This window comes from Neolamprologus brichardi, chromosome 6 (genome assembly GCF_056152115.1).
Source record: "Neolamprologus brichardi isolate AB-2024 chromosome 6, ASM5615211v1, whole genome shotgun sequence".
In the NCBI taxonomy this organism is placed as follows: domain Eukaryota; kingdom Metazoa; phylum Chordata; class Actinopteri; order Cichliformes; family Cichlidae; genus Neolamprologus; species Neolamprologus brichardi.
Genome location: NC_142109.1, coordinates 18900968 through 18921099, shown reverse-complemented (window position 1 = coordinate 18921099; position 20132 = coordinate 18900968). Strand labels below are relative to the sequence as shown.

Sequence of the window (20132 nt, the reverse complement as noted above, 5' to 3'; positions counted from 1 at the left end):
TGAGGTGAGAAGAGGGAGGGGGTGAGATGAGATGTGTGTCCCCCAGGATGAAAGCAGCTCTGTGGGGTCACAATGAGACACAAACAGCCACCAGCTCTGTCAGCAGCGCCTACTGTCCAGGACTGAGGCTGAATGTACAGGAATGTGGTATTTACGCCAGAAACAACTGTTTAGTTTGTGTGAGTTTGTGTATCAAAAATCAAGTAAACGTGCAGCTAAACACTCACTCAGAAGCTTTAAATTCCAAAAAATTATTTTTATTCTGAATGACCAATAAAATTATGGCAAATATTTACAAATAATTACTTCTTAGTTTCACATTACAGGTACATAAATGGAATAATTCACCAACAACAGTCACTCAGGTGGACGGATGGACAGGTACACAGACTGAGTATGAAGAAATGCATCAAGCAAACTGCAATTTAATATTTCACAGTAAACTCAAAGCCATGAAATAAAATAACAATAATATTAACGATAGAAATATAAAAAATAAGCATAATATCAAATTCACCATTTACTTTCAGTTTTCTGAACAAAACTGATCGCAGTTCAGGAACAAAATAAACTAACAAACAAAAAGTGAAGAAAAGATAAAAAGAAGAAAAATCAAGTGATATGATATCTTTGGCAAATTCGCACTGCAGTAAAATACATTCAAATATTAAGACAACACACAACACACAAAGAGAAAAAACACCAAGTTTTGTTTGCAACTACTAGAAAATTGAATAAAAAACATACAGGTTTTCTTAAAGAAGCATTTCTTTTTACTTTTTTTTTTTTAATCCTCCCCTTTAGAATATTTGAAGGCATTTCTCGTCTTCGTTTTTGTGTTTGTAACTCTTTTTCTTCTATTTCATATGGTTTTTGTACAAGAGTTTGTCCTTTAAAACAGGCATCACAGGCTTTGGTGAATGTTACAGATATGTTATCTTTTTTGTCCCATTTTAATGTTGAAGAATAGAACGCACTGAATCGTTGGACCCGAATTAAATTTTTGCCTTTTTGTCTTTTGTTTGTTCATTTTTTTTAAATTCATATTTCATTTTATTTTATTTTATTTGGACCAAAATGTCACAGATATAAATATCTCTTCAAAACCCCAGATAGGAAGTCATGGACACAAAAAAAACTCCAGATTGTTACACGAAAGGCCACAGTAAGGTGAAAAATTATGTATCTATTCTTTTTTCTTTTTTTCTTTTTTTTGATTGAAACATCTGCTTAAAAAGCACAGTTGATTTTTGTAGGCTGAGTCGTGTGTATTACTCCTCTTCCACAGTTGAATAATATTAAGATGTACAGAACATTGTAACACTTCAGTATGAGATCTGTCCAGAGCCTAGTTATATCAGCAAGCATGAAACAGATTGTGCCACTAATTGCTGTCAAGATGTGATGCTGAATTCCCCTCAGGTTTTGGGAAGGCAGTAGCCTTCTTCATGGATTCATATTGAGATACAGTCAGGCAGTGCGCACTCGGCAAGAAATCATAATAAAGGAGAAAAAAACTCATTTGCATTTATTTCAGGTTCTTATTTGACTTGGAGCTGGGATCGAAATTCAGGATGCAATTTATTTTCATGGACAGTAAACTGTGGAAGTGCTGCAAATGAAATGTATTTGTTTGATCTGAAACTGGTGTTTCTTTGTGTTTCAAAATGCTCTACAGCCACACGGAGAGGAAATAAGATGAGATGCGAGATCTCACAGAGTGTTCTTGACCAAATAAAGACGCCGGCAGCAATATTGCCATTGAAATGACCTCGCTTTGGCACGAAAAACACCTATGCAGAATTTCTGACAGGACAGCGAGCATCACGTCTGAGGAGTCAGTGGGAAAAAGTGAGAGAAGTAAGAAGGCAAAAGGATTAATAGGGCTGTCTGAAGAAAGAGGGAGGACTTCTGAGGAAGGTCACAGCCCTGAAATCAAGAGAATACCTTTAATATTCCTAATCCTGGTGGTGTGGCAGTGGGGAGGAGAGGAGAGATGGGGAGACAAGTGCATGAGATATGATGAGATTAGGGCCGAGGAGGGATGGGGGGGTGAAAAAGGATGGGATGAGCTTCTGATGGCACAGCAGGTTTGGCCTCCCCTGGGGAACATGGGGGCATAAGAGGAGGGGCTACCACCACTTTGCAAAGGACAAAAGGAGGGAGCAAGAGTATGTCTGTACTTATATTTATGTGTGTGTGTATGTAGCCTCTGCCTGCCACGCTTTCTATAGTACCACCCACGGTGACTAGTCCCCCCCCTTCATCACTGCAGTCAATGTCATAGCTGTGAGAATCCAGTCTCTCCCAATGTGAACCAGTCAGGTCAAAGCAATGGCAAAGCAAGCTGTGTCCCTATGAGATGCATAGTTAACCAACAGTCCTGTTAATATGTCACAGGACTCTGGTCTACACCGAATGACAGCCACTGAGTTTGACTTGTTTAATTTGGCAACTTGATGCAAGCGGACAACTGGATTTACCTCCTGAAGGAGAATGACTTTAATCAATTATTTCTTATTGTGTGTGTGTGTGTGTGTGTGTGTGTGTGTGTGTGTGTGTGTGTGTGTGTGTGTGTGTGAACATTGTTTAGACATCTTTGTGAGGACAGAAAATTGGCATGCTACTATACTTGTGGGGACCAGCAGTCACTTATGGGGACAAAATGCCTGTCCCCAGGAGTTTGAAAGCATTTTTGAGGCTCAAAATGTGGTTTTAGTGTTAGGGTTACAATTAGGTTATGGTTAGGCTTAGGCTGAGGGTTAGGCATTCATTTTTGATGGTTAGGGTAAGCAGCTAGATTATGTCAGTGAGATGAAATTGTGTGTTTCTTTTAAATACTGGGGTTGGAAAAAAGAAATTCATTTTTTTAATGAATAAACTTGAGATATTTCTGTCATGTTCTTGGCTTTTACATATATGTGTATATATATATATATATATATATATATATATATATATAAAAACACACCCAGCACGCTCCTGCGGGCGGTTTATTCTCGGGTCCTCTACCAGAGGCCTGGGAGCTTGAGGGTCCTGCGCAGTATCTTAGCTGTTCCTGAAACAGCTAAGATATATATATATATATATATATATATATATATATATATATATATATATATATATATATTAGTTTAACCCTGATCTATGTTATGGATATCTCCCAGAATTTGAACTTTCCAGTCACCCATTTCAGAAATATGCAAATATTATGCACTTGGTTGATGTTCGGATATCTTTTAATGATCCTAAAGTTGGAAAAAATATCTCACTGTCCCGCTGCAACCAAAAAAACCTCCTTGAGATTGGTTTGGTTAATAGCAGTTTAACGGTTGCCGTTGTTTTCATGGAAGATGCCGTCTTGCTGCAAACACTCATCAACCAGTAGTGAAACCAGTAGTAAGTGTGATCCAAAACGGAAATGGAGAGCATGGAGCAATGGAGAGCCTTCACCTTTTGATAGCAAGCATCCTCCTGCAACCACTTGCAAACTGGTCAGGGAACACAATTTTTTCGTAGTTACCAGTGGTTACCAGTGTCACCAGTCTCCAGACCTATGTGACTGAGGCTTCAGCAGCTGATTTCTCAGCAACCTTTTGCAACCACTCACAACTCATTGGGGGTGATACTCATTTTCCCTAGCGACGGGTGGTTGCCAGGATGTCACTAACTTGTCTAGGCCTGGGTGATTGGCTCTGTAAGCAGGTTTTTAGCCCATTAGCAGGTTCTGCATATACTCGTAGAACTGGAGTTGTGTCCTGTGACTTTGCTGACCCATTTCTTTATGGTCAATGTTCCCACACAGACACTACCACCCACTGAAAACGTGATCATCTTAGGAGCTTTATCAAAAATGAAAAAAAAAAAAACCCCAAAACCTTATGGAGTCTTTCTACGTGGTGGTCATCCCTGCAAATCCATATGATAAATGTGAGTGTTCAAAAACAAAACCAGCCAAAAAAATGTTTTTTTTTTTTCAAACAGTGAATTTTTAATTTAATTAATTCGTGTATTTTGTTGTGCTATGTCAAAATTTGGGATTGTTATCTAAAGATAACTAAGAATTTTGAAATAATATCATAGAATTTAGAGCTACAGATGGGGAAAATATAAATAAAATAAATTCAGCGGTGGAAACAATCTTCCATGAGATGACCTACTGTACTGCCACACAAAAATCAACCCAACGAAAAAAGACATGTCTTGGTGTCACCAGAAGTTTAGTCTCAGCTGAGTCGCTTGGATAGAAATCGTATGGCCCTGGCACTGTCACTACAGCTGATGAGTGAGGAATCAATCACTGACTTTAATACAACCAGGACTATTTTCTGCTTTTCATTGCTGTAGCTGCTTAACAACATCTTTTTTTCCTCCGGGTTTTATGACTGAAAAATCCACATTCGGGGAGATTTATTGACTAATGTGGGTGCTGTTAGATCAGCTGTCAGAGCTTCGATGACACTGTTGTTCCATTGTAAGAATCACTGTGAGTTATTGGTACTTTAATCACCTTTATTTATTTGTAAAAGGCTTTGAAAAATCTTCAAACCCTGTGTTTGCCTGGGTAAATAATAAGACTTCTGTTAAATGTGTTGCAGGGAGGGAAACTGAATCTAGTTTTAGTGACTCATAGTAGGTCAGGGGGATGTTGACATATAAAACTAAAGGCACTGTCCTTGTTTTCAGCTGGTGTGGTTCAGGTTCAATAATGCCTCAGAAGGATCAAGAGAAAAAGACAGAAATAAGGAAAGGCTCCCGCTGAGGCGCACGCTGGCAACACAGCAGGTGAGCCGTCATAAGAATCTTTCTTTAGAGTTGTGTATTCACAACTTTTAAGGTCTACAAATGTGAAAGGATCCACTCTATTACTATTTCAAAAAATCCCAGAAACAACAAATATTGAGAAACTAACAGCTTTGTTCAGGGTTTATAGTTATTGTATGTTTATAGAGCTATATATTATGCCTCACACTGCAGATTTGGTGCCTTCAATCTGTTTGTTAGTAGACTCTACACAGTAGCAATGAAGCGCTACACTCAGCCACACATACCCAAAACAAAAAAGTAATCCAAATACTCGCAGATGATGGCCAAAAACAACACCGCACACCTTAAGTCTTTTTATAATAGAAGAAAGCTTCGACACTAAAATCTAACTTCAGTGTGAATAACTGAAATCGCTATTGACATTGTGACTTCTCTTTCACTGATTACTGTACAAGTCTGGTGAGGACAGAATTGAAACTGAAAAAGGTACAGGCTAAGGAAGATATTGCCCTCTCACAAGATCAATATATCGGCCCCTCAGAGACATTTGGGAAGGGAAAACACACTGATTTCAGATCTGTGCTGAGGGGCGAATCTGTCCTTGTCTGTCTGTACGAGATGGGTAAGGCCTCAACCCTGGTGTCATGCATTGTCGCAGCGCAGAACTGATGTGGCAGACAAACAAACGAAAAAATAATAATAATCAGATTTACTTTTTTTTCACGAAAGCAGTACTTTTATAGAAACAATTTCAGGATTTTAAACAAGCACATGTTTTGACACATACTCAAAACGGGGAAAAGCAGAAGAAGTACTTAATGGTTCTGAAAGGAAGCTGAAAAAGTAGAATGTCACCTTAAGAAGATGATTGAGTCTCTTTGTGCTTTTGTAAGAAGTCAGCCGATCCACTAGGGGGGCACATCTTTGGGGAGTTTAAAGACAGAGATAGAAAGAGAGGGTGCCACTGCTTCCTGTTGGTCTTTGGCTGATGCTCGACTGGATCAGCAACAGGAGGGATACTCCTCACATTGGGTCTGATCCAGTCTAGCACCAACCTTCGTTTGGACACTTAGGAAGCAAAATAAAAACACAAAAAACTTATTAAGTGGCACCTTTGTCAACTGATACCAGGCAACAAACTATAAACAGGAAAATCGCAATCTGATCACACTTATAAACAAAGACTTCTTATATTGAAAGTTTTTTCAGAATTCATATTTCACTGCATCATCGCCGTCGTCATCGTCACTATTCTAGCACAACAGCGTGACACTATTATAAATCATTACAGGCATTCACTCTCATCACGGAGTGCAGCACAGAAAAGCTTCTTAATATATTACTCTGTGTCTCCTCCATTATAAATAGCTCTTGATCAGGACTAAATCTTGTCTGGGGAGGTAGGATACCACCGTCCTGTACTGTAACACAACCTGATGGAACTGATTTTGGTCCGATGTGAAGATGAGTACTGTTTGTTTTACAGTAGTGGGCTCAGATTTTAGGCTGTGCTTTCCTGAAAGGTCTCTCTATGTCTTGGTCACTGGCTTTCAAACCAACTCAAATGCAAGTGTGAATGGATGTATTAAAAGAGCTGGGGCCTCATTTATACATTTTTATTATGTTCAAAGATTGGTTAATTACTTATGTTTAATTATGTGACGACCATTGTTTCTAAATCTCAAACCAACCTAAATTGACGGCACCTGTAATTTCGGCAGAATTGTGGGTTTAAACAGAAATAACCGAGGACCAAAACAGAAAAGAAAACTTTTTTGAGGACAAGCTCTCTTAAGTAGATTAAGAGAAAATAAAAGAGAATCCAAATTTGTCAGTGAATCTGATTCTGATTAGCAGGAAAATCATGGACAGTTCAGACTTATAAATTAAGATTTTACAAATGTAACTTCATGTTATAAATGAGGCTTTTGGATGCAGCGATGTCATTCAGCAGTCCTTCCAATTTTTCTATTGGTTAAATTCAGTATTGCAGCCAAAAATTTCCTGAAAAATACAAAAGAGTCATCTGTAGAACTACTAATGTTTCTACCTCTGATAGGTTGGCCCGTAATCGTTCTGTTATGAATTTATCTGTAGGCGCTGACATCCAGTATCCAGCTCCTCTTAATACATCCACTATGTGAGGACACAGTTTTCTTGCTTGACTTCAACTACTAAAACCCCACCCCTGAACAGCAAACATCCAGTCATGGTTTATTAACTATCTTTAGGCGTGCCAAGTTTTGGATTTTTCTACATGCTGAACCTGTGTGCATGGTGCAGCAGTAGAAATCACACACAGCATTTAAGGAGTCTTATCTTCTAAACTTTTTCCAATCCTAAAAGTAAAGAATGAAGAAATGAGGTGAGATGCAAATGCTCACTAGCTTACATACTGCATAGTGCATTGGTAACACAAAAGGATTGGATAGTTGACAGCTGTGTGATAGTTGTGTTTGTCGTAAGCAATCTGCTGCTTTAAAAATGACTAGAAATTCAGAGCATGTGTACTCTGCAGAACTGGAAAGCTTGACCACTATAACAGTAACAAACGGGATAGGGCACAGCGAACATGCGTGACCCTGAACGCTCCCTTTGAAATAATGTTATCTCATTTGATGAACATTTCTGAGGGTTCCAGAGGAAAATGTGTTGAATCTGTGGCAGAATGAATAGAATGGTAACGATATGGGTGATTTTGGTCAGTCAAAGTTAGGATGATTGGATTGTCTTTACTTCACTGTAGCATGGCATAGAAAATTGATTGATTAATGTGCGGTCATAAAAATAGCCTACTGTTTGAAAAAGTTGATTTTTCTCTGATCAGCTTAAATAATTTCATCAAAAATATTCCCAACTGGAAAACCCAGAAGGTAACAATACAGATAGTTTTAATACTACACACAGTCCGCTGACTTTTGGTTTATGACTGGTTAAAAACTAGATAGGGATACGAAGGCTTGATAGTGTGGGAGGGTCCAAATGTCCAAAATCTACTTGTTTACATAATCAGTTATTGACCTTGCCATACCTGTGTCCTCACAGTATTGTATACCCAAACAGTATTGTGCTGCAGCTCAGGAGTGTATTCGTTGGTTTAAGTGTCACTCAAAGAAAATGCAAACTTCACCGATGTCAGAGATTTGAATTCTTCTCTTTGCAGTCCAAGCGTAGGCGAGTTTGTACTGAGCGGTTCCGATGCTATCCATCCCTCCCTCATCTCCTTCTCCTCCTCACCCTGCGACTTCCTGTGTCTACATAAGGGTGTCAGTGGCGGTCGTAGGTGGAGGCTGTAGCGGTGGCAGCAGGGCCTGCCCCTCGTGATGTTGCACTGTAATAATATGGCGATCCTGGAGGGGGGAAAAAGCAAACACACAACTTTTTTAAGTCACTTAACTGAAAAAAATATGAAAACGTGATGTGAATCCAGGTTCTTTAACCTTGGGCTTTTTTCTTGTCTACATAATCAGATTATTAAAACCTGTAATTTCTGCCATGTAAGAGCTGAAAGCAGAGAAAATACATTATTTTAAAATGGTGTGTGTTGAGCAATTTACAGGCAGAAACAGAGCAACGATGGGATTTATCTAAGAGCTGTGTTTGATGGAGTCCAATAAAAGTTGTTTTTTTTTGTCTATTAAGGCCTAACTAACCATCAAGCATGATCGCTTCATGGTTAGTTATCAAGTGTTTGTATTTCCCATTCAAGCTACAGTTGACCCCAGTAATCTGCTAGTGACCAAAGCAATCACAATAAGATTTTGGGTGCCACGCCCTCTTTGCAACCGATTTATCCTAGCAACCGTCAGAAATTACTCGCTAACTGCTCAGAAGTTACCAGGCGGTCACTTATTCCACTGTGATGACAGGCTAAATGTATAATAAAAGACGTTTATTACATGTGTAATGAAAGACGTTTTGTGATATTTAAGGATTTTTAGTATTTAAAGTTTTTGAATCATTTCACACGAAAAAAGAATATTGAAGAAACTGCTTTCATTTGATCCCTTCAGTATATTTGACGAATCCTGATTAGCAGCTGTAAACCAGGTACAACTGAAAGTGAACTAAGCAAGAACGTAGGCAATTATTCCTCTGTGTGCAGGAAAAGTACTTTCTCTTTCAAATTATTTTGACTAATCTGGAGATTTGTTAATACGATTGTCTTGTTCTTTTGCTCATTTCTCTTCCCCGTGGACTTCTGTCACAATGTCATCACACTGACAGATCGCAGCAATTAACTTGGTCAGAATTTTTTTTTTTTATTACAGCTAGAACTGATGTTTAAAATGACAAAAAAACAGCAAGACGGCTGTAATAAATCTGAATTCTCCCTGAACAATTTACAGCCTACTTAAATATGGTGTAAATGTGAAACGAGCAGCTTCAATTTTCTGTTGAGATTATATTTTACTTTGAATTTGAGCAGTGAAAGGCAGGGATGAGATGACATGAGCTGATGGAGCTAATGACAGAAAAAATAGTCTCTCTTTCATGTACAACCAATAAAATTAACTCCCTGACTCTTTCAGTCTCTCTCTCTCTCTCTCTCTCTCTCTCTCTCTCTCTCTCTCTCTCTCACACACACACACACACACACACACACACACACACACACACACACACACAATCTCAGTGACAGTCTAAGCTGACACACTGAGTACAGCTCTACTACTGCTGATCCCCTGAGTCTATTCTCTCCCCAAGGGAGAGGTCAATTCAATACTGTAACCCCAAAGACACGCAGAAACCCACACTTACACACCTTAATACACACAGAAAAAAGCAGTCACCTGCACACACACATCCACACCTGTCTCCGTTCCTTCCATCAATCAGCCTAGCTGTGTGTTGACAGGTTATGTCTGTCCACAGTCCAGGTAATCTCAGGAGCCTCTTTGGGGAAGTGAGGCATTAAGCCGACCTGACAAACTATTTAGTCTCACTCAAGGTTTCAGACGCCCTCTTCTCCCCTTTTGCCTCTTCTTGAAAAACTCCCCTTTCTTTCATGTCTCACCATTTTCCTCATCCGTTCCTTATCCTTTCTTTTGTATCCAAGGCTCTCCCTTCCCCTGCTTTCAATCTTAAGCCTTTCAGTGTCTCCTAATGTGCATCTTGTCCTCATATTATGTGTCCACTCATCCGTTATCATAAACTTCCGTTACAGTCTCACTGCATTTTTTCCCTTTTTGCATGCTCTACTGTCAGCTTTCCTCATCGTGGCATCTCCCCGTGCACATACAGCACCTACGTGCTCACAAACACAGTGCACTTATTTCTCTTGTACTCTCTTCATCTGCTTCTTTTGTCTTTCTCCACCTACCTTGCATCTGTCCTGCCTGGCTGGTGAAGAGACTGGAGGAGCAGCCGATTTCCGTCCCCAGGAGAGACCCATAATCCTGCTGAAACACTGGGGACAGAGGGATGGAGGGAAGGAGGCAAAAGGAGAGGTGAGGAGAGGAAAGGGTGGGGGTAAGCTAAAGGTCATCACAGTGTGACCTCTCTCACCTATTGACCTTTTAAACCATCACCTTCTGACCGTTTCACCTTTAATCATGACCCCTGAAATGGCTGCTTAGACAATGACTTTGACACCGACTGTTTTAGCTCAGGGTTAATGCCTCCTCTTAAACACTAATGCGGAGATGTAAAGACAGCGTTGGGATGTCTTTCAGAAACACACATCAATGGTTTTGGAACTTAAAGAAAATGGATGCTGCCAAGATATCTAAAAACATTTGGGGGGTGGGGGGAGGGGTGGGGGTTAGGTAATGCTTGCTGCTTATTGGAGTCCCTCAGATCAACACTGGTGACTCTTTGGGACTAAATGAGCTGTAACTGTTTGTTACTCTGCACCTTTGTTGCTTGGGCAAGCAAACAGCTAAGATTCTAATGTATTATATTTCTAACATAATTTCTAATTTTTAATCTAAAGGAGTCAGAGTCACTTTCCTCCATGACACCTATATATATATATATATATATATATATATTTAAAAAAACAGTTAATTCAGTTCATTCCTCTCTTGCTATATCTGTTCTTCAGATCCATTCACGCCAAAATTTCCTGTCATTAAAAACAAAAAGCCCTCTGCAGACTGTCTGCTACATTACTACAAAGAATGAAATGTGATGCCATGAAAAAGATAAATAGAACAGTATTAGAGAGGGTGGAAGTGGGATGTAAGGTGGAATGTGATGAAACTCCACAGAATACGCTACAATAAACAATATGGGATACACCAACCTAATAGGCTGGGGTTAGGAAATCTCCATGATTCATTGTACGTTGAATACTGCGGATGGGAATATGGACTTCCAGAAAAATCTCCCCCTGTAGGAGAACAGAAAACAGAGACACAAGACATGGTTAAAAACATTAAAGGACAGGGAGGACAATCCCGTCTCGGTTTGGTTTAGGTGAGGACTAGCACAGTTTTAGATAATATTCAGGATATTATTCTTATCTCATTTGGCAGGAACACATGCTTGTGGAAATACTTTGCTCTCTGAAGCCTTAACCGGTTTCTTGTGTTCAACAGAACAGTTTGCAGACTAGTTGATAGGGACAGAACAGGAGAGCTCGGTGCGAATGTAGTGGTCCTGCCATACAGTGGATGATAGTGTAGCTTTTCTCCCTCATTTAATACTTACTGTCTGGGGTCTACTCTTCCTTTTGCCTTCCCCTCCTGCTTTTCCCATCACCCCTTCCTCTTTATTTTTCTCTCTCGTCCTCTGGCCCGCCTGACTGCAGCCCGCCCGTCACCCTTCACATCAAAACAACATTCTCCTCCATTTCTTCTCCTCTTTTTTTTTCTCCACATATCTCTGTTGACTTGCTCTCTTTTTTCACTCTTTTGCTCTTTCTTTTCTCCTGAACCTTCACTCCTCCCAGGGGATCCCTCTCCCATAGCTGACAGTCACAGACCCTGATGCCCCCTCCCTCCAACCACCACCCGTTCCTCCTCTCTCCTTCTCGTTCTGTCGGTTCTGCCTCACTGCTCTCCAACACCCCCTCTGAGTGTCAGCCCCCCTGCTGCAGAGAGAAAGACAGAGAGACAGAGAGGGAGAAGGCGAACAGCAGAAGAGAGTTGCTTGCTTAATGAAGGTATGATATTAGACAGAGCGAACAAAAAGGAGGATAATTTGCCTGAGAAGTGCTGAGATAAAATGTGCCGGAGCTGGAGAAGCAAAGTTTGTAGATTATCTCCTCGACTCATTCCAGTCAGCTCATGGATTCGTGCAGCTTTAAAAATGCGCTGAGAAAAATTCAAATGCCTTCGCTGTTTGTGTGTGTGTGTATATATATACATATATACACAAAACAAGTTTTCTTTGTGCTAGTGTGTGCATTTATGTGTGCGTTTAGCTGCGTCTGTCAGGTGGGGTCGGGATGTTGTCTCCATGGCATCCCTGGGTGTGAACATCCTCTCCCTTGTCATCACCGTAGTGACGGCAATGTGTCAGGTTGTTTAGGAGACGAGGAGCGGAGGGGAGAGAGGAGGGGAAAGAAGGCTCAGGGGTCTCCCTGGTGTAGCTCAGTGTCAAGGTCGCGCGCACACACACACACTGTCAAAAACAAACACACATACACACAAACAATCACAGCACACGCATAAACATCCAGCAAACCAAAAACACGCGCACACACAAATATGCTGTCAAACCTGAGGACAGGACGGGGTGAGCGCAGGGGGACAGGGTGACAGGGTTACCCATCTTTAGACGTGCTGTTCCTACATGTCCACTGAGAGTGTGTGTTTCTGCGTGTCAGCCTATGTGTGTGTGTGTTTGTCACAGACTGAATGATTGGGAATACAACTTGTAAACAGCATTGTTTTTTGACTTTGCTTCCCTCCCGTTTGTGTCTCTCCCTTTATTTTTCTGCAGTGTATTTCACACTGACCACGACCACCACTGCAAGTCTGAGAGAGAGAGCGAGCGAGCGAGAGAACAAGAATAGCGGCTTAGGATTGAAACACAAAAGCATCGTAGAAGGCGGAGTGGAAGGGAATGAATGAATTAGTCGTGGGTCACTGGTGATTCTCATTAAAAACAAATTACTAATGTTGAGGAGGGACAGCTGTGCTACTGTGGCTGGTTTCTAATGATACACACACACGCACAGACACACACGCTAAAGAGAAGCGCAAACACACAAATATATGCACACAAACAGACACACGCACCACCCCCTGGGAGCACTGTCACCCACAGTGTAGACAGACAAGAAAGAGGAAGTGGTGAAGCTAAGTACAGCCTCTGAAAACACGCACGCTCGGACAAACATCCAGCAGGAACTTAGAGGATATGTACGTAGAGATGGGTTGACATGATGTGTGGCGAGAGATGACACAGTTACTGTAAGGGAAAGCTATGTACATTAAAAGTAAAACAGCTTTAGCAAGGGTGCATTTGCTATTACTCATTTTGTGGTGACAAGTCTCCACTGTGGGAAGAAAAAGTAAGTAAGTTGTAAATATGTTCATTTCAGTATGACCTGCTTTTAGGTTAGGTTTGAGGCAGTGGTGCATACTGGCGTGCTTAAAGAAGGTAAGTCTCCATACATCAGTGTAAGGGGATGGAAACATGACTGTGTGTGTATGTGTGTGTGTGTGTGTCTACTCACCAGGTACCATTCCAGTGAGGGAGGGGGTGGAGTAGCTGCCCTGTCCAGTAGGAGGGACATGAGGAGGGTAGCCTGGCAGAGTGGTGCTGGCTAGATCTCGACCTGCAATCAAACACACACATTTATTGTCATCAGTGTCTTCCTACTATAAGTGCTATTACACTGCCCTGTGTCAAAAAATAACATTTCTTCTGTTTTCCAGAAAATAATTAATATTACATAATTCACTGATGTTGAGTTGAAAATGGCAATAAAACTATCATCACATTCAATTTTGTCTCAAAATGTGAATCCATTTTTCGCATAGGGCCCATTTTTACTCATTAAAATTCAGCTTCTTTAACACAATTCACATATTTTTATAGGTTTCTTTTAACTGGACAGAATAAACAATGGACATGGTTGCAAAGTTACTGCTTTTGTGCAGTAGGAGAAAAGGCTGGCTCTGGAGCAACCTGGATTGTACTCACAACCCACGGCACCCAAAAGATCTTCAGCATCACCAGAATAAACGAAGTCATCATCCATTAGAAAGAATGGAATAAGATCCTTCTCACAATACCTATAAGAGGAAAGTCCGGTTCCTTTCTTACTGAGTCTAGACTCAAGCATCTCATCTGCTTCCTTTGCCAGATCCGAATCTGGTACTAAGTCCTTTAACTCTGACTAAGTGAATAACCAGGGGACAACTGAGACACTATAAGAGATCTTCAAAGTCTTAATCACTACATTGTTGCAGGCAATACATCATCAGACTCCTTTCTCTCATCAACTAAGCCAGTGCTGATACCATGTTAGGTTGTTTGTCTTGGCACCAAAAATAAGCAAAATATACCCTTTTTTTTCTTTCTTTCTTTCTTTCTTTTCTTTTTTACAAAAAATCTGTTATTTTTTTGCTGCAGTTTGGATGTAGTGAAGCTTCCACGGATGCAGCGAAAAACATCTGGATCATGATTGGCACTTGTGAAAAAATGTGATGTACTAGAAAAAATTATATATATATATATATATTTTTTTTTTTTTATCAAAAGCCCAAAATGATTAAAGAACAAATGATAGGTTTCATACAGCAGTTATGATACATTACAATGTTATCAGTATTAATTCTAATTTAGCATAATCACATTAATGTGTCCTTGATTGGTGCCCGTGTTTAATGACCTTTAATTGTTTCTTGTTGGACCAGAAGAATACTTTTAGTGCTAAAATACATTTAGCAATAAGTATAACTGCTATAAATGCAGAAATAGTGCTGACCACAGAGAGTATAAAAGCCTCTTTAATAAAGTAATGGGCTCAACATAAATTTTTTTTTAAAAAAAATTGAGATTTAAAGGAAAATTGATTAAAACCAAACTGCAAAATCTTTCTCACAGTGATGAGTGATTTCAATTAATATCACTTAATGAAAAAGGTAAGCAGTGTTTTTATTTTACTAAATCATGCAGGAGCAGGGCATCCTTTTCTCCTTTTGTTTCCTCCAGTCTTGTTTTCCATCTCCTGGCATCTATTAATTTACCAACTTCCCCCGTCTCTCGTTACCTGAATCTCCCCCTCCTTGCTCTGTCTGTCACTTGGTGGATAGGATATATAACTGCATTAGACTACATGACAGTGTGTCGACCCAAATCATTTCTCTATGTTTGCGCGCAGTAGACACTGGAAGTGCGTGGAGAGGGTGCCCTCCATTCATCATCATCATATACACACACTCAACCACACACACACGCATCAACACCCTCCTCCTGCCCCCTGCACACACACATTTATCATCATCATAAACAGCTCGGATGCTAACACCATCAATCCCATTCACTTCCCTTCCACTTAACCACCACTAACTAAGTGAGGAGGAGGAGGAGGAGGAGGAGGAGGAGGAGGAGGAGGAGGAAAGGGGAACAAGGTGGGAGAGTAAAATACAGAATATAAAAAACAAGAGGAACAGAAATAGCAAAAAGCAAAAAAAGAGCAAACAGGTACGAGAATAAGAAAGGAGGGATATGTGCTAGAAGGTCAACAACCATGGTAGATAAATATTTGTTTTCATGAGATAAAGTAAAATGGTTTGGACATATGACTGGGAGGGTTAGTGGATATATTAGAAAAAGGATGTTGAAAAAGGAGCTGCCAGGCAGGAGGAAAAGAGGAAGATGAGGCAAGATGGTTGACATGCAGAGGGTTGGTGTGGCACAGGTGGAAGCTAGGGACAGGGTGAGATGGGGACAGATGAATGGCTGTGGTGACACCTAACGAAGAAATTGTTGAGTAAAAGCAATATCACAGTATTAGTTTTCTCCACCTCCTGTATAAGTAACCATCATGCACTCAAAAGTATTTTAAAGAAAGTATTAAAAGCTTAATTCAGTCATCCGGTATGGCAACCTGGATTTATAATGTCACAATCTACTATTTTATTTATATTTTATTTAGTATTTTATAAACTGCCTGTACATTATATTTGTTTGACATTTAAGGTTCATACATTGAATAATGACTCAAGAACATAGACTGTACAGTAAAGATGGACATAGGAGATTGGCATGAAAAGTGTAGCCAATGCTGAAATGCTTTAAACTAGCAGTACCGATAATGACCAGCAGAGGGTCTGATTCCTCAGGTCTGATTGTGTAGAAGAAAAACATCCCATTGTTCAGTTTATTTATTACTTTTTTAAATGTTTTCCTCACAAGCTTCAATTTTTAATAGTATTTTTCAATACAGCATAATGAAATAAATTATGATCCTATTCAGAGTACAATAACCAATAAGCAGGATGTGCTTTAGGGATTTGCTACTCTTGAATTAACAATTCAAAACAATGTATACTTGCAGTGTGGTTTTTCAGTCAGATCTATGCCTTGCTTGTTTATGAGTTACACAAATACACATCTGGTCAGTTTTGTGTTGTTTTTTGTGTGTGTTTTTTTGTTTGTTTAGTAAGTTTTTGTTTATCCTATTAAATATCACACTGAATAACCCCTAACCCTAATCAAGCTAGCAACTATTGTGAGCATTAGCTTAATAAAGGATCATTTTAAAAGACCAATAAAGAATATGAAACTGCAGAACAGCAGTCCACACAGAAACAGGCAAAATCTAATGGCTAAGGAGATGTTGCGTAATTGGACAAATTATTAATTGTAAAAGGTCCTGCTCTGGTCAACCAAAATTCAGCCAATAAAAGCAGCACACTGTTGTTTTAGTTTGAGCATCTTAGAAAAAGCGGAGCAGGAGACTGGCAGATGCATTAGTCTAATGTCTGCAGTGATGCAGAGGCTATAACAGGATGTTGTGGAGAAGAGAGTCGAGCGAAAAACAAAGCTGTTGATTTACTGGTTGATCCGCATTTCTATCCTTGCCTGTGATCATTGGCTGTGGGTAGTCAATGAAAACTTGAGGATGGATGGATGGCTGGATGGCTGGATGGATTTTATTGCAACCCATCAGATATTTGTTGAGCATTTCATAAATGAAAGGTCTGAGATCAAGGAAGTTGAATAGCTGGCAAACACTGTCATGTCTATGGGTAATGTGGCCTCCAATTACATTTCAGCAAGTATACATAGATAAAAAAAAAAAAATCCCAACTGTACATGTTTGCATGCTAGGGAAAGTGGACAAATGGAGCAATAAAAGAAAAACAGCATTTATGGTCCTTATCAGCAAAAAAATGAACATCTTAAATCCTTTCATTTTTCTGTCCTCTTTACTTCCTATTTCCCTCTGCACCTCCCTCCCTACTTGTGTTTCTCCCTCACATATTGCTTCCCTACTCCAGCCTCTATCTGTCCCTCTCCACCTCCTCTCTCCTGTCTCGTGTAGTAAAGTTTTTCTCTGTGTTTGACGCGACAGCGAGGCATTAGTGCAGACGGGCTACTCATCCGCTCAGGGTCAGTGCACAGGGCAAGGAGGAGAGGGAGGAGAGGCTGAGAGAGAGGAGAGATGGACTCTCTACAGCCCAACTTAGAGGGGGCAGACAGGGCCAGATCCTCTGAGGTGTGTATGCATGAGTGTGTATGTACACGAAAGTGCACACAGCGTATTTGTGCATATGTTTGCCAGTTGTATTGATGTATCTGTTCTCCACAGCTTTCCTGCAGAGGTCAACGAACAAGTACAAGTCTCCTCCACGCTCACTTGCAGCTACAGATGAACACACATCCTCTGCCTCTCTTACTCTCATACTGTCTGCCTATCTAACTCTCCCATTTCAGCCAGCCATCAAAGCAACACATGTCAAACCTGGAGGGATCAAGCTTGCACAGTGTGTGTCCCTTTGTGTGTTTTTGTGCTATAGTAGACTGGGTGAAGTTCAGGATAAAATAAAATGCCCTACAGATTTGGAAAGACCTTAGAATTGAGGGATGAGAGTGTGAGCGTTGCTCTACAGCATGTGTCCAGTGTATCACCACTTCAAGGATGCAATAACATTGCGTCAAACACACAGACGTCTGATCCCCTTGAGGGAGCTCTATTCTCAGGGAAAAGACAGGCAAGGAAATGTATGCATAATAGTCAGAAGGTGTGTGTGTGTGTGTGTAACAGAATGTGTGTGTTTGCATGCATAAGCAGAAATGGAAATTTTTATCTTGCTCTCTTTTGCTCATGCTCTCCGTGTCTCGCTCTTTCTCTCTTCCAACACGAGCAGGTAATATTCCTCAGTGGTTTGAGGCGGCAAAAACGAGCCCATTCCCAGATATCCCAAATTCCCAGCTCTATGATTCCCCTCATTACAGATGGGAGCGTCAAAGCCTTGTCCAAGTGCTCCCTGGTCTACTCTTAATTAACCACTGCCTCTCCCAGTGCCCCTAAATGGAAAAGGAGGAATAGACGAGGCTCTCACTTTTCATCCATCCTTCCACCTTTCTTTTCCTTCTTCCCTCTGAGTTTCCTTCCTCCTTTGAGATCCAAAGCGTTAAGCTCTTTAAGCCCTGACAATTTTGGCGCTCCTGCCACTGCTGAGGTAGACTTAAAAAGCCTTTACTTTACTCTGTGTGTGTGTGTGTTGTTTAAATACGACTGTCAGAGCTCCAGCTAAGGCTTGACTCTAAAGTATAAAACACCAGAGTTTTGTCTTCTGACTGAAATATTTTATGGAACTTTTATGTGTGAATTATGGGATTGTGCAGCAATAGGTTAGCAGTTTTAATCATAAAACTAAACAAAACCAAGCAATCTTTTAATTCTCTCTTTTAAAAAAAACAACAAACATTCACATTTTTTTGTGTAACCAAATAGGAGGGTAGTAATTATAAAAGAATTCAAAATCTCACTCTTCATAGTACACATGCACTACTTTTTTAGTCTCTTTCATAAATATCCACAACAGATCATTCCACTTCTAAGACGTTTGCTCCTCTAAAAGGCAAAAGCAACATAAAGAAAAGAAATGTGTACAGAAACAAAGCTTCATGGAAAAATTAACATTTATATGAAAACCCTTTATTTAGTCATTTCAAAATGTCTCTCAGATGTGAAGTTAAGATTATTAGCTAGGTGTAACTTTTACCTGGAACTAGTGAGTAGGACTGTGGACCAGAGACGCTGGCTCCTAACTCTGCCCCTGTGCCCGGATTGGCCAAACTGTTCTTCATCTCATCCAGTCCTCCTGCTAATGAAGCCATGGCTGAATAATCTGATGTCTGGAAGAAAGGAGGAAGTAAACAAAAGGTAAACTTATTAACAAAAATTGAAAACAACAAGTACATGTTATGAGGCTAGCTTGCTGTTAGATCTAACGCGGATGCAGTGTTTGTTACATCCTGCTACATTTTCAGCATGCTGCACTTTCCTCAGAGCAGAGAGCAAAAGCGCTTTAGAATGAACACAAACTCACAGACACACACAGACTCACACGCACATACAGAAACACACCTACAGCTGAGAGTTTATTGATCTGTTTACAAAGACAGGGATTTACTGTACAACCAAGTCCAACAGTCTATAACCACAGGATCAGCTTGCTCTTTCTCTTCATCCCTCACACACACAGGATACATAGACACGCGTATATATATCCACACATACGTGCTGGCATTACATAGACCACGGCTAACACAAAGCCTCTTGTCTCCCCAGATACCAACAACAATAAGAACTGTGATCATCTCAGCACACCTACACACATTCTCCCAGTGGTGTTAACCCAGCATACACACACGCTGCAAAAACTTAAAAAGCACTCAGTGACAAAACAATACGTCACTGTCTGAATGTACAGTTTCTTTAGAAACAAAATAATATTGAAGTTTAAAAGAAGGAAAAAAGAAAAAAAGAAATAAAGAAACATGTGATAATGTGATCCAGACAAAAAAACACTTCAAAAAAACAAAACCCACAAACACATGAAAGGAAATTAGCTTAACTAGCAAGACACACAAAAGAAGAAAACCAGAAAATACAACAGTATGGTCGTACAGTACACAAATGTCAAATAACTCACTGTCCACAACATGGGTTATGATCTTTGGATCATACGGACGCAACTTTGAAAGAGGTCTTTAATAACCCAGCCTGGCTGAAAGGCAGTGAGATGGGTGGATAATGGAAACTGTCCGCTAACCTGTGTTTGACCCCAGCACAGAGTCACGACCCATCCATCCTCATTTCTCTACTAGACAAGTGTGTGTGTAATTATGTGTGGTCCAGACATTACTCATCATGCAGGGACTTAAATCACTGTACACAGTGACTTACTGGGGACTTACCCCTTATTGGGACAAAATCCCCATCATGC

The 20132-nt window shown here is 40.2% G+C and overlaps 1 protein-coding gene across 3 annotated transcripts in view; it reads right to left on the bottom strand.

The window, feature by feature from the left end:
• Window positions 1-3141: 3141 nt before the first annotated feature.
• pax5 (paired box 5) overlaps window positions 3142-20132 on the bottom strand; it is a 53495-nt gene continuing 36504 nt past the window's right edge. For all 3 annotated transcript variants that reach the window (XM_006787543.3, XM_035906383.2, XM_087841778.1), the window contains 5 exons: window positions 18906-19038; window positions 13397-13498; window positions 11015-11101; window positions 10091-10177; window positions 3142-8117 (listed from right to left, as the gene is read on the bottom strand). In XM_006787543.3, coding sequence (XP_006787606.1) covers window positions 8035-8117; window positions 10091-10177; window positions 11015-11101; window positions 13397-13498; window positions 18906-19038 — 492 coding nt within the window. In that variant the 3' untranslated portion in view covers window positions 3142-8034. The remainder of the gene's footprint in view (window positions 8118-10090; window positions 10178-11014; window positions 11102-13396; window positions 13499-18905; window positions 19039-20132) is intronic.